This window comes from Bos mutus, chromosome 18 (genome assembly GCF_027580195.1).
Source record: "Bos mutus isolate GX-2022 chromosome 18, NWIPB_WYAK_1.1, whole genome shotgun sequence".
Taxonomy (NCBI): Eukaryota; Metazoa; Chordata; class Mammalia; order Artiodactyla; family Bovidae; genus Bos; species Bos mutus.
This window is the reverse complement of record NC_091634.1, coordinates 13403755-13421972: the sequence shown is the minus strand read 5'-3', so window position 1 is coordinate 13421972 and position 18218 is coordinate 13403755. Positions and strand designations below refer to the sequence as shown.

The following is an 18218-nucleotide window of genomic DNA, read 5'->3' as shown; positions in this document are numbered from 1 at the left end:
GACGCGACTGAGCGACTGAACTGAACTGAACTGACTACAGTTTGAACCCACTTCTTATTATTACAGTGGACTTTGGATAGTGTGGACTGAACACACTTTTGATGTCATAAATTTCAGAAGAATAGAGGGCAGGGCTCTATAGCCTGAGTGAAAGGGTCAGGGGTGACTCATCTCCTAATGGCATTTATAGGGCATCTTCTCCAGACAGACTCGCACACACAGTCAACAAGGAAGAAAGGCCCAGTTGAAGACTATGAACTCCTTGGTATGAAGGATGGGAGGAAGGAATCTGATTACCTCTGCTGCTGGTACCAGGTCACCTTGACACAAATCATTACGTGAATGCTAGTAGAGAATGGGAAAGAGTGTGTGTGTGTGAGTGGGAATCACTGGATTTGCATTATTTTATGTCCTTTTGCATATTGTTTCTCTGGGTTTGGAAGTGTTTGTATATAAAATATGTATCTGTGCCTCTGAGTGCATGTCTGGACTCAGATTAATGTCTCCTTGTTGGAGGTATACTAATGTCTCTTAGCTGTGGGAGGAGATCACGTTTTGTGTCCTGAGTCTGCTTGGGCAATGATTAGGGAGAGAGAACACTGGCTGTTCATTCACTGACGCATCCGTCTCTTCCATAGCCAAACCCCTATCAGCAGTCTGTTTCCCTGGCTGTGGGTTTCATGGTGAAGATCAAGGGAAATCTTGAGTCTTCTTGTGGGTGAGTAGAGGCCGGTTTATGTCTGATGGAGGGTGAAGCACAAGGGGAGAGTGTTAGCATGTCTTGGGGACACTCATTGGAAACAGCTTGATCTTCTTTAATCATCGGAATAAGCTGAGGTGTCTCATGCAAAAGTGTGAGATTACACTTCAGGTGGGATTTCCTTCCTCTGTGTGTCTGTGTCTATGTGTCTGTGTGTGAGCGGGGGAGGCAGGGGAGGAAAAGAGAGAGAGAGATAGCAAAGTGAGAAAGGTAAAAATATTTTGAGAAAGAGGGCAGGGGGAAGGGGAAGGAGGGAGAGGGAGAGAGAGAGAGAAAAGGACTGTGGTTGTTCCTGAGGAAGTTTTTTTCTACAGTAAATGCCTGCCTGCGGGAGCTATCCTTTTGTCTTTGCAGGAAGAACCCAGAGCTTGTGGTGGATTTCTGCATGGGTATTGAGGAAGGCAGCAACATTGCATTCCATTTCCGAGTCTACACGAACAGCATGGTGGTGATGAACAGTTTCCAGGAAGGGGGATGGCAGGAGGAAAAGAGAATGTTTTCTGACCCTTTCATGCCAGGCCAGCCATTTGAGCTTCGATTCTTGGTGCTGGAGAATGAATACAAGGTGTGTGGGCCCTCCAGGGTGTGGAGCGCCATGGCTGTGTTGGGGCTGCTGTGGAGAAACACACAGAGAGTCCAACTCTGATGTGATCACAACAGACCAATTTTTTGTTTGTTTTTTATTTTTAACACATGTGCTTTTTGAAATTGAAGTATCATTGATTTACCTTACCATGTGAGTTTCAGGCATACAACAGAGTGGTGGAGCCCCTTGTCCCTGTATAGCACAGGCATCTATACTCAGGATCTTGTGTGCTGTACTCAGTGTGTGTGCTGTACAAGTAGAGATGCTGAGGTGAACTCCACACAGCTCTTACTGTATCAGACAGTCAGCAGTGTGGAGGGAGACGTGCAGGCCCCCTGCCCTCAGGGTAAAGCAGGGATGGCAGCTCTGGAGGCGAGGAAGTGGACATGGAGGATGATTTCTACAGCACTGTATTGGCAGGATGTCCTGGAGAAGAATTTCTGCTTTGCTTTTACAGAGTAAAGAAATTTTACAGAAGGCAATGAAAATAGGAAAGGGAAAGAGGAGGCCTAATCGTTCTGAGCTCACAAGAAATACATCTCCTTCCTTAGGTGTTTGTGAATAACGAGTCCTTCTGCCAGTTTGTCCACCGCCTGCCCCTACAGTCTGTGAAAATGCTGAAGGTGAGGGGAGATACTGTGCTGACTTCAGTGGATACATTTTAAGGGGCAGAAGATCTTCCAGTGAAGATATCGATCCCATTCCACTCTTCCATAATGTGCAGGATCATGGCCACTCCCAGAAGATGCCAGCATGTGCCCCTGCCCTCACACTTATGACAGTGATAATAAAATATTCCTGATATGAACCAGGACTTGGCTCTTGCTTGTAGGGAAGATATCAAGGGCAGATTTGGCACAAAGAGAACATCGCCCCAGGTGTGGAATGGGGAGTGTGGTTTTGGAAGGGCCCAGTTGGCCAAAATGTCAAGGGCTAACCCTGAAATGGAGACAGTGAGAGTGTCTCAGGATGTCATGAGGAAGGTGGTCAGGTTTGGGGCTGTTTAAGGGATATGACTTTATATGTGAGCCTCTTTTGACTTGTTTTTTCGTTCCTCAAATATTTATTGGTCCCTGTATTTGTCAGGGCTCTCCTGAGAAACTGGTGTGTGTGTGTGTGTGTGTGTATACAAATGTACACACACAGAGGAATTTGATTATGGAGACTGACAATTCCCAAGATCTTCAAAGATGTAGTTCTAGTCTGAGTCTGGAAGCCTGAGACCCAGGAAGAGCCAGTGTTTCGGTTCCATTCTGAAGGCAGGAAAAATCCTCCCTTCTCTAGGCTGGTGAGCTTTTTTGTTCTGTTTAGGTCTTCAGATGATGGGAGGAAGCCCATCCACACTAGGGAGGGCAGTCTGCTTTACTCAGTCTGTGGATGCACTGAAAATAATGTATAACCCAAGACCTGACCACCAAACAGCCCAGTCAAGATGACACAGAAGATTAACCATTACAGCTCCTTTCTGTAACATACCTTTCTACGTGCCAGACATTCTGTATGAACCCTACGTGATGCTGAAAGGACTAGAGAATGGTGTTGTTGGCAAAAGGAACTTGATACTGATAAGTCAAGGGTAAAGTCAGCCCGGTGGGGTGTTTGGAACTCAGGAGCTGAATGTCAGATGTTCGGGCAGATACAGCATAAACCATGGTGCGTGGCTTTCCTGGTTTCTGTCTCCCCTCGCTTAGGAACATCTGGCAGCTTTCAGGGTTTATGAAGTGTGACGTAGGAGGCTGCACCCAGATCCTTCCGGACCCCTCCAGCCTGGAGGTCTTCTAGAGACAGAGGACCTAATGAATCCCTAAGTTTCTGAGTGCCTGCAGTTTCCTAGACACTCCATATATAAAGGAAGGCTGCTTGCTTTTGTCGTCTTCAGGCCCTCTGAGCATTCTTCCCTATTTCTATACCTTGACAATGAACAACCTGTAGAGGAAAGTAAGAAACCAGTTCTTTTAGAGTAGTGTAAAAAAAGAATACAGTGCTTAAGACAAAATTTAACCGAGGAGGTGCCAGACTTTTACATTGAAAATGACAAAACACCATTGATAGAAATTACAGATGAGCAACCTCAATAAATGAAGAGACATTCCATGTTTATGGGTTGGAAGACAATATTGTTAATACTGTTAATTCTAAATATGTTATCCAGTGTGGTTTGAGAGATTCAGTGCACCCCCTGTCAGAATGCCAGTGGCCTCTGTGTGCAGAATGGAGAACAGATCCTAAAATTCACATGGAGCTGAAAGGGACATTAAACAGCCAAGATAGTCTGCAAAAAGAACGGGTTTGGAGGATTCCCACATCTCGGTTTCAAAACTTAATACAAAGTTATGCTACGAGCTCTAAGGAAGAAAGTACAGCCTATAGGAACAGATGGATAATATAAGCAGAGTGATGGAAATTCTAAGAGAGTCAAATAGAACCCCTAAAGATTAAAAAAATTTACATAAGTGAAGAATGCTTTTGATAAGCCCATTATCTAAATTAGCTATACCTAGGAAAGAATCTCAGAGGTTGAGGATATGTCAATAGAAACTTCGAAAACTGAAAAAAAGAAAAAAGACTGGAAAGATATTGAATATCAAAAAACTCTGGGACAGGTACAGAAAGTGTAGCATGTGCTTAATGGGAGAACTAGATGCAGAAAAGAGAAAGGAACAGAAGAGATATTTGAAGTAATAATATCTGAGAATTTCCCAAATTTATGCCAAACACCAAAACCACAGACAAAAAGAAGCCAGAGGGAAAAAGCATCTACCCACATAGCGAAAATAAGAATTATATCAAACGTCTCCTTAGAAACCATGCAGACAAGAGGAGAGTGGCGTGAAAGTTGAGAGAAATGTGGTGCAACCGTCATGGGAAAGAGTATGGCAATTTCTCTAAAAATTGAAAATGTAATTGTCATATGATCCAGCAGTTTTACTTCTGGATACTCCCCAAAGGAAATAAAGACCCCCCCACACCTCAAAATATATACAGTAGTGGCCCCTTGGAAACAGGGGTTATGTTCGAAGACCCACAGTGGATGCCTGAAACCCTGGATAGAACCAAATCCTACATATGTGTATATAGTTAATCCTTGAGCAAGGGAAAGCCACTGGGGGACTTGGTTGCAGAGAATCAAGTCACCTGAAGCTGGAAGGAATAAATTCCCCCTCAGTGCAGAGTTTACAATAGATATCAGTCAATAACTTGTAGATTCTCCCAATTACTTTCTTGTCCCTCACCCTTTGGACAAGCACTGACTGGATTCTCAACAGTACTGTACACGTTCTTGAAATTACATGAATTCCCTTTGATAATTTTGATGCATATGCATTCCACACAGAGGGCTTCCCTTTCCCATTATTTCCTTCTCTCTTTAAATAAATGTTTTTCACTGGAGCAAATTTTCTTTAATCAATGACCTTTTGTTTTTTCAAGATTTATTTATTTATTTATAGCTGCACTGGGTCTGTTTTTTTTTTTTTTTTTTTGTTTTTTTACTTATTATTATTATTATTATTATTTTTTTTTTACTTTACAATATTGTATTGGTTTTGCCATACATCAACATGCATCCACCCTGGTGTACACGTGTTCCCCATCCTGAACCCCCCCCCACCTCCCTCCCCATACCATCCCTCTGGGTCATCCCATTGCACCAGCCCCAAGCTTCCTGTATCCTGCATCAAACCTGGACTGGCGATTTGTTTCTTATATGATATTATACATGTTTTAATGCCATTCTCCCAAATCATCCCCCCCTCCCTCTCCCACAGAGTCCAAAAGACTGTTCTATACATCAGTGTCTCTTTTACTGTCTCGAATACAGGGTGTCATTACCATCTTTCTAAATTCCATATATATGCGTTAGTATACTGTATTGGTGTTTTTCTTTCTGGCTTACTTCACTCTGTATAATAGGCTCCAGTTTCATCCACCTCATTAGAACTGATTCGAATGTATTCTTTTTAATGGCTGAGTAATACTCCATTGTGTATATGTACCACAGCTTTCTTATCCATTCATCTGCTGATGGACATCTAGGTTGCTTCCATGTCCTGGCTATTATAAACAGTGCTGCGATGAACATTGGGGTACATATGTCTCTTTCAATTCTGGTTTCCTTGGTGTGTATGCCCAGCAGTGGGATTGCTGGGTCGTATGGCAGTTCTATTTTCAGTTTTTTAAGGACTCTCCACACTGTTCTCCATAGTGGCTGTACTTGTTTGTTTTCCCACCAACAGTGTAAGAGGGTTCCCTTTTCTCCACATCTTCTCCAGCATTTATTGCTTGTAGACTTTCGGATCGCAGCCATTCTGACTGGCGTGAAATGGTACCTCATTGTGGTTTTGAGTTGCATTTCTCTGATAATGAGTGATGTTGAGCATCTTTTCATGTGTTTGTTAGCTATCTGTGTGTCTTCTTTGGAGAAATGTCTAGTTCTTTGGCCCATTTTTTGATTGGGTCATTTATTTTTCTGGAGTTGAGCTTCAGGAGTTGCTTGTATATTTTTGAGATTAGTTGTTTGTCAGTTGCTTCATTTGCTATTATTTTCTCCCATTCTGAAGGCTCTCTTTTCACCTTGCTATAGTTTCTTTTGTTGTGCAGAAGCTTTAAATTTTAATTAGATCTGATTTGTTTATTTTTGCTTTTATTTCCAATATTCTGGGATGTGGGTCATAGAGGATCCTGCTGTGATGTATGTCAGAGAGTGTTTTGCCTATGTTCTCCTCTAGGAGTTTTATAGTTTCTGGTATTATGTTTAGATCTTTAATCCATTTTGAGTTTATTTTTGTGTATGGTGTTAGAAAGTGTTCTAGTTTCATTCTTTTACAAGTGGTTGACCAGTTTTCCCAGCACCACCTGTTAAAGAGATTGTCTTTTCTCCATTGTATATTCTTGCCTCCTTTGTCAAAGATAAGGTGTCCATAGGTGCATGGGTTTATCTCTGGGCTTTCTACTTTGTTCCATTGATCTATATTTCTGTCTTTGTGCCAGTTCCATACTGTCTTGATGACTGTAGCTTTGTAGTAGAGTCTGAAGTCAGGCAGGTTGATTCCTCCAGTTCCATTCTTCTTTCTCAAGATTGCTTTGGCTATTCAAGGTTTTCTGTATTTCCAACAAATTGTGAAATTATTTGTTCTAGCTCTGTGAAAAACACCATTGGTAGCTTGATAGGTATTGCATTGAATCTATAGATTGCTTTGGGTAGTATACTCATTTTCACTATATTGATTCTTCCGATCCATGACCATGGTATATTTCTCCATCTATTACTGTCCTTTTTGATTTCTTTCATCAGTGTTTATAGTTTTATATTTATATATATATATATATATATTTATATATATATAGTTTCTTTAGGTAGATATATTCCTAAGTATTTTATTCTTTTCGTTGCAATGGTGAATGGAATTGTTTCCTTAATTTCCGTTTCTATTTTCTCATTATTAGTGTATAGGAATGCAAGGGATTTCTGTGTGTTGATTTTATATCCTGCAGCTTTACTATATTCATTGATTAGCTCTAGTAATTTTCTGGTGGAGTGTTTAGGGTTTTCTATGCAGAGGTTCATGTCATCTGCAAATAGTGAGAGTTTTACTTCTTCTTTTCCAATTTGGATTCCTTTTATTTCTTTTTCTGCTCTGATTGCTGTGGCCAAAACTTCCAAAAATATGTTGAATAGTAGTGGTGAGAGTGGGCACCCTCGTCTTGTTCCTGACTTTAGAGGAAATGCTTTCAATTTTTCACCATTGAGGATAATGTTTGCTGTGGGTTTGTCATATATAGCTTGTATTATGTTGAGGTATGTTCCTTCTATTCCTGCTTTCTGGAGAGTTTTTATCATACATGGATGTTGAATTTTGTCAAAGGCTTTCTCTGCATCTATTGAGATAGTCATATGGCTTTTATTTTTCAATTTGATAATGTGGTGTATTACATTGATTGATTTGCGGATATTGAAGAATCCTTGCATCCCTGGGATAAAGCCCACTTGGTCATGGTGTATGATCTTTTTAATATGTTGTTGGACTCTGCTAAAATTGTATTAAACATTTTTGCATCTATGTTCATCAGTGTGCACTGGGTCTTTGCTGCTGTGTGTGGGCTTTTTCCCATTGCAGGGAGCAGGGGCTGCTCTCTAGTTTTGGTGCGAGAGCTTCTCATTGCAGTGATTTCTCTTGTTGAGGCTCCCAAGCCCTGGGGCACAAGCTCAATAGATGTGGGGCACAGGCTTAGTTGTCCTGTGGCATGTGGGATCTTCCCAGACCAGGGTTCAAACCTGTGTCCCCTGCATTGGCAGGCAGATTCTTTACCAGGGAAGCCCTGGAGTGAGTTTTTTTCTTTTTTATATTTTTACATCCTCAGTTCTTGAGTTTCAGATGTTAGAAAATAATACAAGAATGGTATTTCAGAAAGGGTCCTCCCTTTCTGACAGTTGGCCCCAGGCATGTGCCAGTGATTCAGCTAAAGGTTTTACATATACTAGCTCATCTGTTCCTGAGAACATCCTAGGAAGTAGGACTTTATGATAATCCTCCTTGTGCCAAGGAAACTGAGACCAGGGGAGTTTAATGAATCTTAAGATCTCACTGTTAGGAAGGAACCAAATCAGTACTGAATCCAGGCAGCTGACTTCTGAACCTGTGCTCTTAATCTGATGTGAGGGGCCAACTCAGTGGAAAAGACCCTGATGCTGGGAAAGACTGAAGGCAAAAGGAGAAGAGGGCAGCAGAGGGTGAGATGGTTAGATAGCATCAGTGACTCAATGGACATGAATCTGAGCAAACTCCAGGAAATAGTGAAGAACAGCAGAGCCTAGCGTGCTGCAGTTGTGGAGTCACAAAGAGTTGAACACAACTTAGCAACTGAAGAACAGCAAGAGTCTGCCCTTTGATGTCTAACCTGCTGCACCCCTGGGAACCACTGTAGGGCGGGAGCCCACACCTGGCCTTGCCCCTCATCCACTCTCGTCTCTCCTGGCAGGTCCCGTACACACGGGATGGGTCCTTGACTGTCGGATCTTCGTTGACAATCAAAGGGAAACCTGCCATTTCTTTCAGGTGGGTACGATATATATAGCCCATGGGTGTGGAGATGGAGGAGGAGTGAGAACACTAGAGTGTGAGTGGGGACGGCCACTTCACGGGTGAGTGATGTTCAAGCGTGTAACCAGCATCAGGGACACAGTGCAGGCGCAGGACCACTGGCAGGTCTCGGGGGCTGGGAGAAGGCTCAGGACTTTGGCTCTTTACCAAGGGACGTAGAACGTCCAGAAGATGCAGGCCCAGGCCAGTGACTGCTGCTCAGCTTGAATCTCGGGCCAAGTACCAGGGCATCCCGCCTCCCTGGGCAGGGTGAGCTGAGGAAGCAGGTCCCCGGGAAGAAGGATGACAGCAGCCCCAGGAAGGCCTGCCTTCCACCAGGAAGGAGCTGGGGAGGTGGTGTGTATGTGTGTCCAGTGTGGGTTCCCACACAAAGCTGTAATTGGTTGTTTGTTCTAAGGATGTATACTGTATATCAAGCCCCTGCCTGGCTTTGTGCAAAATGCATGGGAGAAATTAAAGAGAGAAAATCACCAAGTCAGCACTTGAAATTTTTAATTAAAGACAGAGAACCATAGAAAACTGACCTTAAAGAATATCTTTTCTCCTTGTATCCAAACAATTGCAAGTTTTTTCCAATTTATGTGGTCAGAAACCTAGGTCTTTATGTTTGGAAATGAGTTGTCAGCATTTTAGACTGAGGAGGACAGAATTTATTGTTAGAACAAACACAGTTATACACATGGATACAGTGACCTGATTCTGGTTTTGATGTTCCAGTTAATCATTGCAGAATAATAAATCTCCTGAAAATATATTGGTTTAAAGCAGTGATTTATTATCTCTCCCAGTTTTTCAGGTTTATTGCACTCATATGGGTAGCATGTGGCTTTAGTCAGATTATGGTGGGAAATCCAGTTTAATTTAAATCTGCTTTTAATTGGGTTTTGATATGGTTAAATATTGAGTCTAACATATTGCTACTTGTTTTCTATTTGTCTCAGCTATTGTTCCCACCTTCCCCTTTTCTCTGCCATCTTTTAAATTAATCAAGTTTTATCATTGTTTTATCTTCTTTGTTGGCTGTTGAGCTAAAAACCTTCATTTTGTTATTTTAGTGGTTCTTCAGGATTTTTAGTGTACATGTTTAACTTACACAATCTATCTCAAATGATATACCACCTTATAAGCAGTATAACTTTACAATAGCATATTTTCACTTCTCTCCTCTAACATATGCTATAATTCTCATGTGTTTTATTTTTTGTTTTATCTTTTTAATTGGAGGATAATTGCTTTACATGTTGTGTTGGTTTCTGCTGTACAACAACGTCAATCAGTCCCAAGTATACATAGAAGCCCCCTCCCTCCCTCCTGAGCCTCTCCCCTGCCCATCCCATGCCTCTAGGTCATCACAGAGCTGCGAGCGGAGTTCCCTGTGTTATACAGCAACTTCCCAGGGCTCTCTCTCAGTCTTCACTTTATTTTTATATGTTATAAGCTCTGCAAGGCATTGTTATAATTTCTCTTTAACAATTATATTTACCGATGTAACAGCCATCTCCACTGCTCTTCATTCTTTGGTGTAACTCCAGATTTCCAACTGGTGTCCTTTTCCTTCTGCCTGAAGGACGTACTTTAACATTTCTCCAGAAGGGGTTTGTTACTGGTGACCTTTTCTGAAAAAGTCAAGGTTTCACCATTACCTTTGAAAGATACCTTTCCTAGATTGAAAAAGTACACTTCAGATTCTGTTGGAGAATTCAAATGTAACCTGTGCATCAGATGATATCAAGGAGTTTTCTGGAACATTGTAGTGGTAGTTGTGATTATGTTTTCAAAGTCCTTATCTGTTAAGATAAATTCTGGAGTGTTTATATCAAAAATGATAGTATGACTGAGATTTATTTTAAAATTCGCCCCCCCTCCCCCGCAAATAAGTGGGAGGAACAATGAAACAAGAATATTCATAATTAAAGTGGGAGAGTAGGTACAGAGGCATTATTTATATTATTCTTTCTTGTGAGAATTAATAAAGGAAAAAACCTCACTAAAATGAAGTTGGGCAGCCAGAAGAGGGAGCTCTTACGCATGTGCCACTGGCTGTCTCATAAATCCCAGCAGGAAGAGATGTACCTTACCTCTCTGGCAAAAGTGACCTTACTTTACGACCCCCAGCAGGAGGAAGAAAGATTTTCTCTCTGCCTGGAAACAGCTCAGCTAATGAAAATACACTGTACTTTAAACTCTCCGTTTCCTCCAATGGACTCTTTGTTTATACTAGCTCCTCGAAACTTTCCCTTTTCCTCAGTAAGAGTTTCCTTTCCTTTTTCTTAAAAAAAAATTTTTTTTTTTTTTTTTTTTTGGTCATGCCATATGGCATGTGGGACCTTAGTTTTCTGATCAAGGATCGAACCCATTCCCCCTGCATTGGAAGCTCAGAGTGTTAACCACTGGACCTCCAGGGACGTCCCTCTTTCTTTCTTTCGTTTTTTTAATTACTTACTTGGTCGTGCTAGGTCTTTGTTGCAGCAGGCGGGATGTACCATTTTGTTATGCCCTGCTGGGGTCTTTAGTTGTGGCACGCAGGGCCTTTTACTTGCAGCCCTTGAGCTCTTAATTCGGGAGCATGGAATTTTAGCCACTGGACCACCAGAGAAGGCCCCTCCTCTCTTGTTCTTTATGAGCTTGCCTGTGGTTCACCAGAGCTGCGTGTTTTGGATCGGACTTCCTTTGGTGCTTCTGAATAAGTCTGTTTGGCAGGTAAAATAACTGGCTGTTTTATTGTTTGAGGTTAACATTCTTCTTCTTTTGGTGCTTGTTGGAAATTTTTCATTAGAGAATGAGGGAAAGCAGTTAGAATCACTGCTTTCCTGTTCTAGGTATGGAAATGTTGCTCAGCAACCCCTCAAAAAAAAGAAAATAAAATGTGATAATTGTTACAAAGGGTAGGTACAGAGTTTTGAGGGCTAATTCTAGGATGGGTTGTCCTGGCCAGGGAGGTCAAGAAAGATTTTCCTGAAGGAGATTGTTTAGGCTCTGAGAAGAGAGTAAGAGTTAGTTAGGATAAAAGAGAAGAATTTACAGGTGGAAAAGCAGTTTGTGCAAAAGTGTAATCAGCATGACAAAGTAAAGAACATAGCATGGTGGGCGTAGAAAGCGTGAGAGGGACTTCCCTCATAGTCAGGGGTTAAGAATCCACCTGCCAGTGCAGGGGGCACGGGTTCCATCCCTGGTTCAGGAACTAAGATCTCACTTGCCATGGAGCAACTGAGCCTGCAAGCCACAACTATCGAAGCCCTCACTCCCTGGCTGTTTTTGTTGTTTAGTCCTCAGTCATGTCTGACTCTTCGTGACCCCAAGGACTGTAGCCTGCCTCTGTCAATGGGATTTCTCAGACAAGAATACTGGAGTGGGTTGCTATTTCCTTCTCCAGGGGATCGTCCTGACCCAGGGATCTGACCTGAGTCTCCTGCACTGGCAGGTGGATTCTTCACCACTAAACCACTGGGAATCCCACAGTTAATGGGCTCACTCTCTAGAGCCCGTGCTTAATACCACTTCATTTAAGACAGGGAAATCTGGGTTCAGACTGGCTGGGTGCAAATCTAATTTTGCCACTTGATGTGAATAACATGAGTAACAAGTTACTTAAGTTTTCTGTTCTTTAAGGTAGGGGTCCTCCACCCCCAGGCCAAGGACTGGTACCAGGCCACAGCTCACAGATAATGTGAGCTATCTCTCACATTACCACCTGAACTCCATGCCTTGTCAAATGAGTGGCAGTGTAATAAATGCAATGTGCTTGAATCAGCCCAAACCATCCCACTCCTCCCCGCCCACCGTCTGTAGAAAAATGGTTTTTTACAAAACTGGTCCCTGGTGCCAAAAAGGTTGGGGACTGCTGCTTTAGGGTCTTCATCTGTAAAGCCCAAACAACAGTAGACCTGCAGTACACAGTTTCTATGAAGATTAAAGGAAATATATGAAATCACCTTAAAATTGTGTGTGGCACAAAGAAAGTACCCAACTGATATTAACTCTTATCCTGAAACTGTGAGAGTGTTGTCTTCTCTAGTAAATAAAATGATCACAGGATGCTGGTTTCAGAGCTTTGAGTCATTTAAAGCAGTTATATTTTACAAATTTAATTTGTACAAGTAGACTTGTATGAAAAGATCTCCTGGTATGCCTGCTAGATTTTTAGTGAAGGGAGTGTTTATATATATATATATATATATATATATATATTTTTTTTTTTTTTTTTTAGATGCAAGCATTCTTAAAGCTTTAAATTGTATTATCAACTTCTACATGGATTAACTTTTCTAAGTGGATTAACTTTTCCAGGCAAGGAGATCAAATCAGTCAATCTTAAAGGAAATCAATCCTGAATGTTCATTGGAAGGACTGATGCTGCAGCTGAAGCGACAATACTTTGGTCAGGTGATGCAAAGAGTTGGAAAAGACCCTGATGGTGAGAAAGACTGAAGGCGAGAGGAGAAGGGGACTGACAGAGGATGAGATGGTTGGATGGCATCATCAACTCAATGGACATAAGCTTCAGCAAGCTCTGGGAGATGGTGAAGGACAGGGAAGCCTGGCATGCGGCAGTCCATGGGGTTGCAAAGAGTCAGACATGACTGAGCCACTGAACAACAGCAAGAGTGAGGACACATTCTTTCATCCAGATAAAAACAGAGCTGATGAGATTCAGTCTTACTTGCTTTGAGAGGTGATTGATACACTTAATCTCCTAGCTAACTTTAGCCTAAGGTGCTTATCAAATCTCCTCCCTTTGCCAAGCACCAAGCTCCAATTTTTATACCTTTCACAAGATTTCTAGGTGTTAAACTCTGCTCTTGCTTAAGAATTGGCAACTAATACATAACTCATATTTAAATTTCCCCCAATTGTCCAAAACCATGTCTTTTATAGCAAATTTTAAGCCCCGCATCCAGTCAGATTCTGCGCATTCCATTGGGTTCCTATATCCCTTTAGCCTCTTTTTGTTGTTGGTTTTCACTTACTCAGGCACGTCCGACTCTTTGCAACCCCATAGTGGCATTGCAGGCTTCCCTGTCCTTCACCATCTCCTGAAGTTGGCTCAAACTCATGTCCATCATGTTGACGATGCCATCCAACCATCTCATCCTCTGTCAGTCCCCTTCTCCTCTTACCCTCAGTCTTTCCCAGCATCAGGGTCTTTTCCAATGAGTTGGCTCTTCTCATGAGGTGACCAAAGTATTGAGTTTTAGCTTCAGCATCAGTCCTTCCAATGAACACCCAGGACTGATCTCCTTTAGGATGGACTGCTTGGATCTCCTTGCAGTCCAAGGGACTCTCAAGAGTCTTCTTCAGCACCACAGTTCAAAAGCATCAATTCTCTGGCACTCAGCTTTCAGGAAAGCATCTGCCGGAGTTGCAGGAGACCTGAATTCAATCTGGCTTGGGAAGCTCCCCTGGAGAAGAAAATGGCAACCCACTCCAGTATTCTTGCTTGGAGAATCCCATGGACAGAGGAGCCTGGCAGGCTACAGTTCATGGGATCGAAAGAGTCGGACACGACTTGGTGCTGTCTTTTCTTTTTTTTTATGATCCAATTTTCACCTCCATACACTGGAAAAAAACCGTAGCTTTGACTTGATGGACCTTTGTCAGCAAAGTCATGGTTCTGCTTTTTAATATGCTTTCTAGTTTTATCATAGCTTTTCTTCCAAGGAGCACGTGTCTTTTAATTTCATGGCTGCAGTCATCATCTGCAATGATTTTGGAGTCCAGGAAAATAAAGTCTGTCACTGTTTCCATTGTTTCTCCATCTGTTTGCCATGAAGTGATGGGATCCAATGCCACGATCTTAGTTTTTTGAATGTGGAGTTTTAAGTCAGCTTTTTTACTCTCCTCTTTCACCTTCATCAAGAGGCTCTTTAGTTCCTCTTTGCTTTCTGCCTTTAGGATGGTGTCGTCTGCATATCTGAAGTCATTGATATGTAGCCTCTTTCAATCGAGAACACTCTTCTGCCTTGTTGTACCATTTTTGTTAAGTTTCCAGGAGCGTTCTATCAGTAAGGGCTTGTGTACCCATGGCCAAGAAAGACAAACTCTGTTGGGGGGGTGTTTGTAGTAAAGTAAGGGTTTATGCAGGGCATCCAGGCAGGGAGTGGGAGACAAACCCTTACATTTGCTCCAACCTGGTCTTTGACTTAGGGGGTTTTATAAAGGGGATGGAGAAGGCAATGGCACCCCACTCCAGTACTCTTGCCTGGAAAATCCCATGGATGGTGGAGCCTGGTAGGCTGCAGTCCATGGGGTCGCTAAGAGTCGGACACGACTGAGTGACTTCACTTTCACTTTTCCCTTTCACGCATTGGAGAAGGAAATGGCGGCCCACTCCAGTGTTCTTGCCTAGAGAATCCCAGGGATGGGGGAGTGGGGGAGCCTGGTGGGCTTCCGTCTATGGGGTCGCACAGAGTCGGACACGACTGCAGCGACTTAGCAGCAGCAGCAGCATAAAGGGGAAGAATGCAGAGACAAGGATTAATTATCATCTTATGACATTCCTGAATGTAATTTCAGGAATCAGGATGTGTCTGGTTATGATTCTCTGGCCATGTGGTCCATAGCTCTGGGATTTCTTAGCTCATTTTGCTCCAGAGAAACAACCTGCATTTGTACTTTAATACTGATAACTGTAACAGCAATGTTAGTACATTAAAGATGTTATCGAAAACAGCAGTTACAGCCATCTGACTCTGGTGGAGTAGTGTTCAGTTAGCACAGGATTGCAGTCCAAGGGGACAAGAAAGAAGTTTTGAATAGAGAGATTAATCAGAAACTTGGTAAGGAGACTTGGTTTTAGAGGAATTTGGTTTCAATGCCCCCTCCTGTTTTAAGTTCCCCTGAATCTTTGAGGAAACAAGACAACAATTGCTCTAGCTAATTCTTGCTGAAACAGGTCATCGTCCTGCCTCAATCTGGGGAATTGACCCTGCTTAGGGATCTTCCATGTTCCAAGTACTGGATCTGAGTCTTTCATGATTTAAGGCTTTTAGTCCCTTGGTCCACCCTTTCGGGGCAACAGACCCAATTATGAGGAAGTGAAAGAGTGATGACTGGAAATTTAATAAGTTTCGGAAAGCAGATCTCATTCCCTGAGGAAAGAAGGAGAATAATCCTGAAGAACAGGCTGGCCTGGGCACTTCTGGGGAGACTTGTTTTAAGCCTGATAGGCAGTTGTCTAATTTTATCTAAGTAGGTCTAACTTTGTAATCTGGCCACTAACATATAAAACACGTATGGCTACTGAACATATGTGTCCTTTTTCTGCTAAAATCCAATCTAAAGCAGTTGTCTAGTACTATTCATGATAAAAAATCTAGTGGTTTATTCTGAGGGGCTGTAGCTTAAGCTCTATCATTGTCACTACTATTCTTTCTTATTGTATTTATTTTTGGCTGTGCTGGGCCTTCACTGTGGCTCTTGGGCTTTCTCTGGTTGCAGTGAGCGGGGCCTGCTGTCTTGTTGCAGAGCATGGCTGTAGAGCGCAGGCTCAGTAGTTGTGGCATTCGGCCTTAGGTGCCCCATGGCATGTGGAGTCTTCCAGGACCAGGGATCGAACCCGAGTCTCTTACATTGGCAGGCGGATTCCCACTGAGCCACCAGGGAAGTCAGTTACTACTATTCTTAAGTAAGAGAAAGATTTTATTGTTACCTTGAGACTATAATGCTTAGTTGGCAGCTGCTGGCAGATACTGTTTTGAGAATTGATGGCGGTATCCTTGATACACTTCAGGAAATTCAAGGTCACAGTAATACAGGCATTTGTCTGAAACCATGTCCACAAGGGCTGTCCAGCTTTGTTTTGATTTCTACATGTACTTTTTCCTTAGTGGTTAAAGCAGATGTACAGTGTATAAGCCAGAATGACTTCCCCATACCTCAATAGGTGAACATTTCTTCTGTCATTTCCTGTTTTGATTACAGATCTTTTGCTTGGTCAAAATGTTTGCCCCTTGGTGCCAGGGTGGTTGGTCCATCACGTCCTGTGGTGCTAAGCCTACTTTTTGTTTATATATATTTTTGCCTCACTATCCACATTGGGAGAAAACTGATCAGACATAGTGAACAAACTCAGAGGCATTTTAATGAGGAAACATTTTATAGGCTGTACATTTTATCAGTTATACCAATTTGTCACAGAAACATTGTATTAATATGCTGCTTTTAGCATGGACTTAAGAAACATTGTATTAATGTGCTGCTTTTAGCATGACTTAAAACAAGCAGTGATGTGTTATGAGTAGCTATACTCTGTTACAACTTCACTGGGCAGTTTTCTTTCCGTCTTAAATATTGGGGGTAACAGTATGGTTGGAAGTAAAAAATATATATATAATTTCCAGTGTTATAGGAAGACAGACAACTTGTGAGCAGTTCAGACACATGAACTGGATGGGTCTCACAAGCCTGGCTCTGATTCTTGGATTAGCCACCTATCACCCTGGCACCTCACTCCAGCACTCTTGCCTGGAAAATCCCATGGACAGAGGAGCCTGGTGGGCTGCCAGTCCATGGGGTCGCTAAGAGTTGGACATGACTGAGCGACTTCACTTTCACTTTTCACTTTCACGCACTGGAGAAGAAAATGGCAACCCACTCCAGTGTTCTTGCCTGGAGAATCCCAAGGACGGGGGAGCCTGGTGGGCTGCCGTCTATAGGGTCGCACAGAGTCGGACACGACTGAAGCGACTTAGCAGCAGCAGCACTGCTGTGGTCTTGTCCTGATGTGGGTGTCTTTTGGCATCAGCAGGCCTTTCTACAGGCCAGTCCAACACAGAGCCCTCTCTTAAGTGGGAAATAATAAATTCAACAGTCAGTTCCCTTCAGTTTTGTTGCAGATGTGCTTTTTAAGAGTACCTGATGAAGGCCCTTTGATCTAGGTTTCAGACAGTCCTTTAAGTGCTGCCTTCTCAAGTATACACAGTCTCCTGTTTGTAGTTCTTAGGGCATCTGATCTTCATCCAAAGATAGATTGGTGTGATCAGCTTCAGAAGTAAACTTAAAGTGTCCTTCAATAATTCAGTTAAACTTTACACAATAATGTAACATAACCCTAGGAGGTATCTTTGGAGGTGAGTCTTAGGCAGTAAATACAGATCTCAATCAACAAAACTAGGATTTAATATCTACTGAAACATAATCTTTTTTCTGGGCTTCAGTGTGTGTTTGCAACCAAGTAAAAGTTTATTGAAGGGTGCCAAGCACGGGGGTGTGAGACAAGTCTCAGATCCCTTCTGACCTGGTCTTTGAGTTAGGTTTGTTGTTGTTGCTTTAAGAGGAAGCACAAACTGAAATTGTATGGCTCAGGGAGTCCCTGTCCTGGCTGACCTACTGGTATGTGGGGCTGGGACACAAGGCTGCTGGCCAGGGCGTCCCAAGGGTCCTGGTGTTAGTGCTGGCCCATTGGTGGGCAGAGCCAGGTTCTGGTATGAATGGCTGAGGGCCCAGGGTCCCAGAGCTGGTGTTGTCCTGCTGTTGTATGGGGCCGGATTCTGGGGCAGGTGGCTCAGGAGCCCCGGGTTGCTTGAGGCTGGTACCAGCCAGCTGGTGGGTGATCCAGGTCCCAGCCTTTCTGGCAGCAGGGTTGAGGTGGTCCTGCGGCTGATGCCCACACAATGGGGAGTGAGGCAGTGTCTTAGGGCCATTGCTGAACCACTGGTGGGTGGAGCCAGGTCCAGGGGTTTCTGGCAGAGGGCTTGGGGTTCCCAGAACTGGTGTCAGCCCACTGGTCGGTGGAGCTGTGTCCTAGGGCCTTTGTTGCAGGGTCCTGGGAGTC

At 43.0% G+C, this 18218-nt stretch overlaps 1 protein-coding gene across 1 annotated transcript; it reads left to right on the top strand.

Moving 5' to 3' along the window:
- The first annotated feature begins 253 nt into the window (after nt 1-253).
- LOC102273289 (galectin-16) lies at nt 254-2079 on the top strand. The gene is made up of 4 exons (XM_005890582.2): nt 254-265; nt 639-718; nt 1115-1325; nt 1898-2079. The coding sequence occupies exons 1-4, from the start codon at nt 254-256 to the stop codon at nt 2009-2011; spliced, it is 417 nt and encodes a 138-aa protein (XP_005890644.2). The 3' UTR covers nt 2012-2079.
- The last annotated feature ends 16139 nt before the right edge of the window (nt 2080-18218 follow it).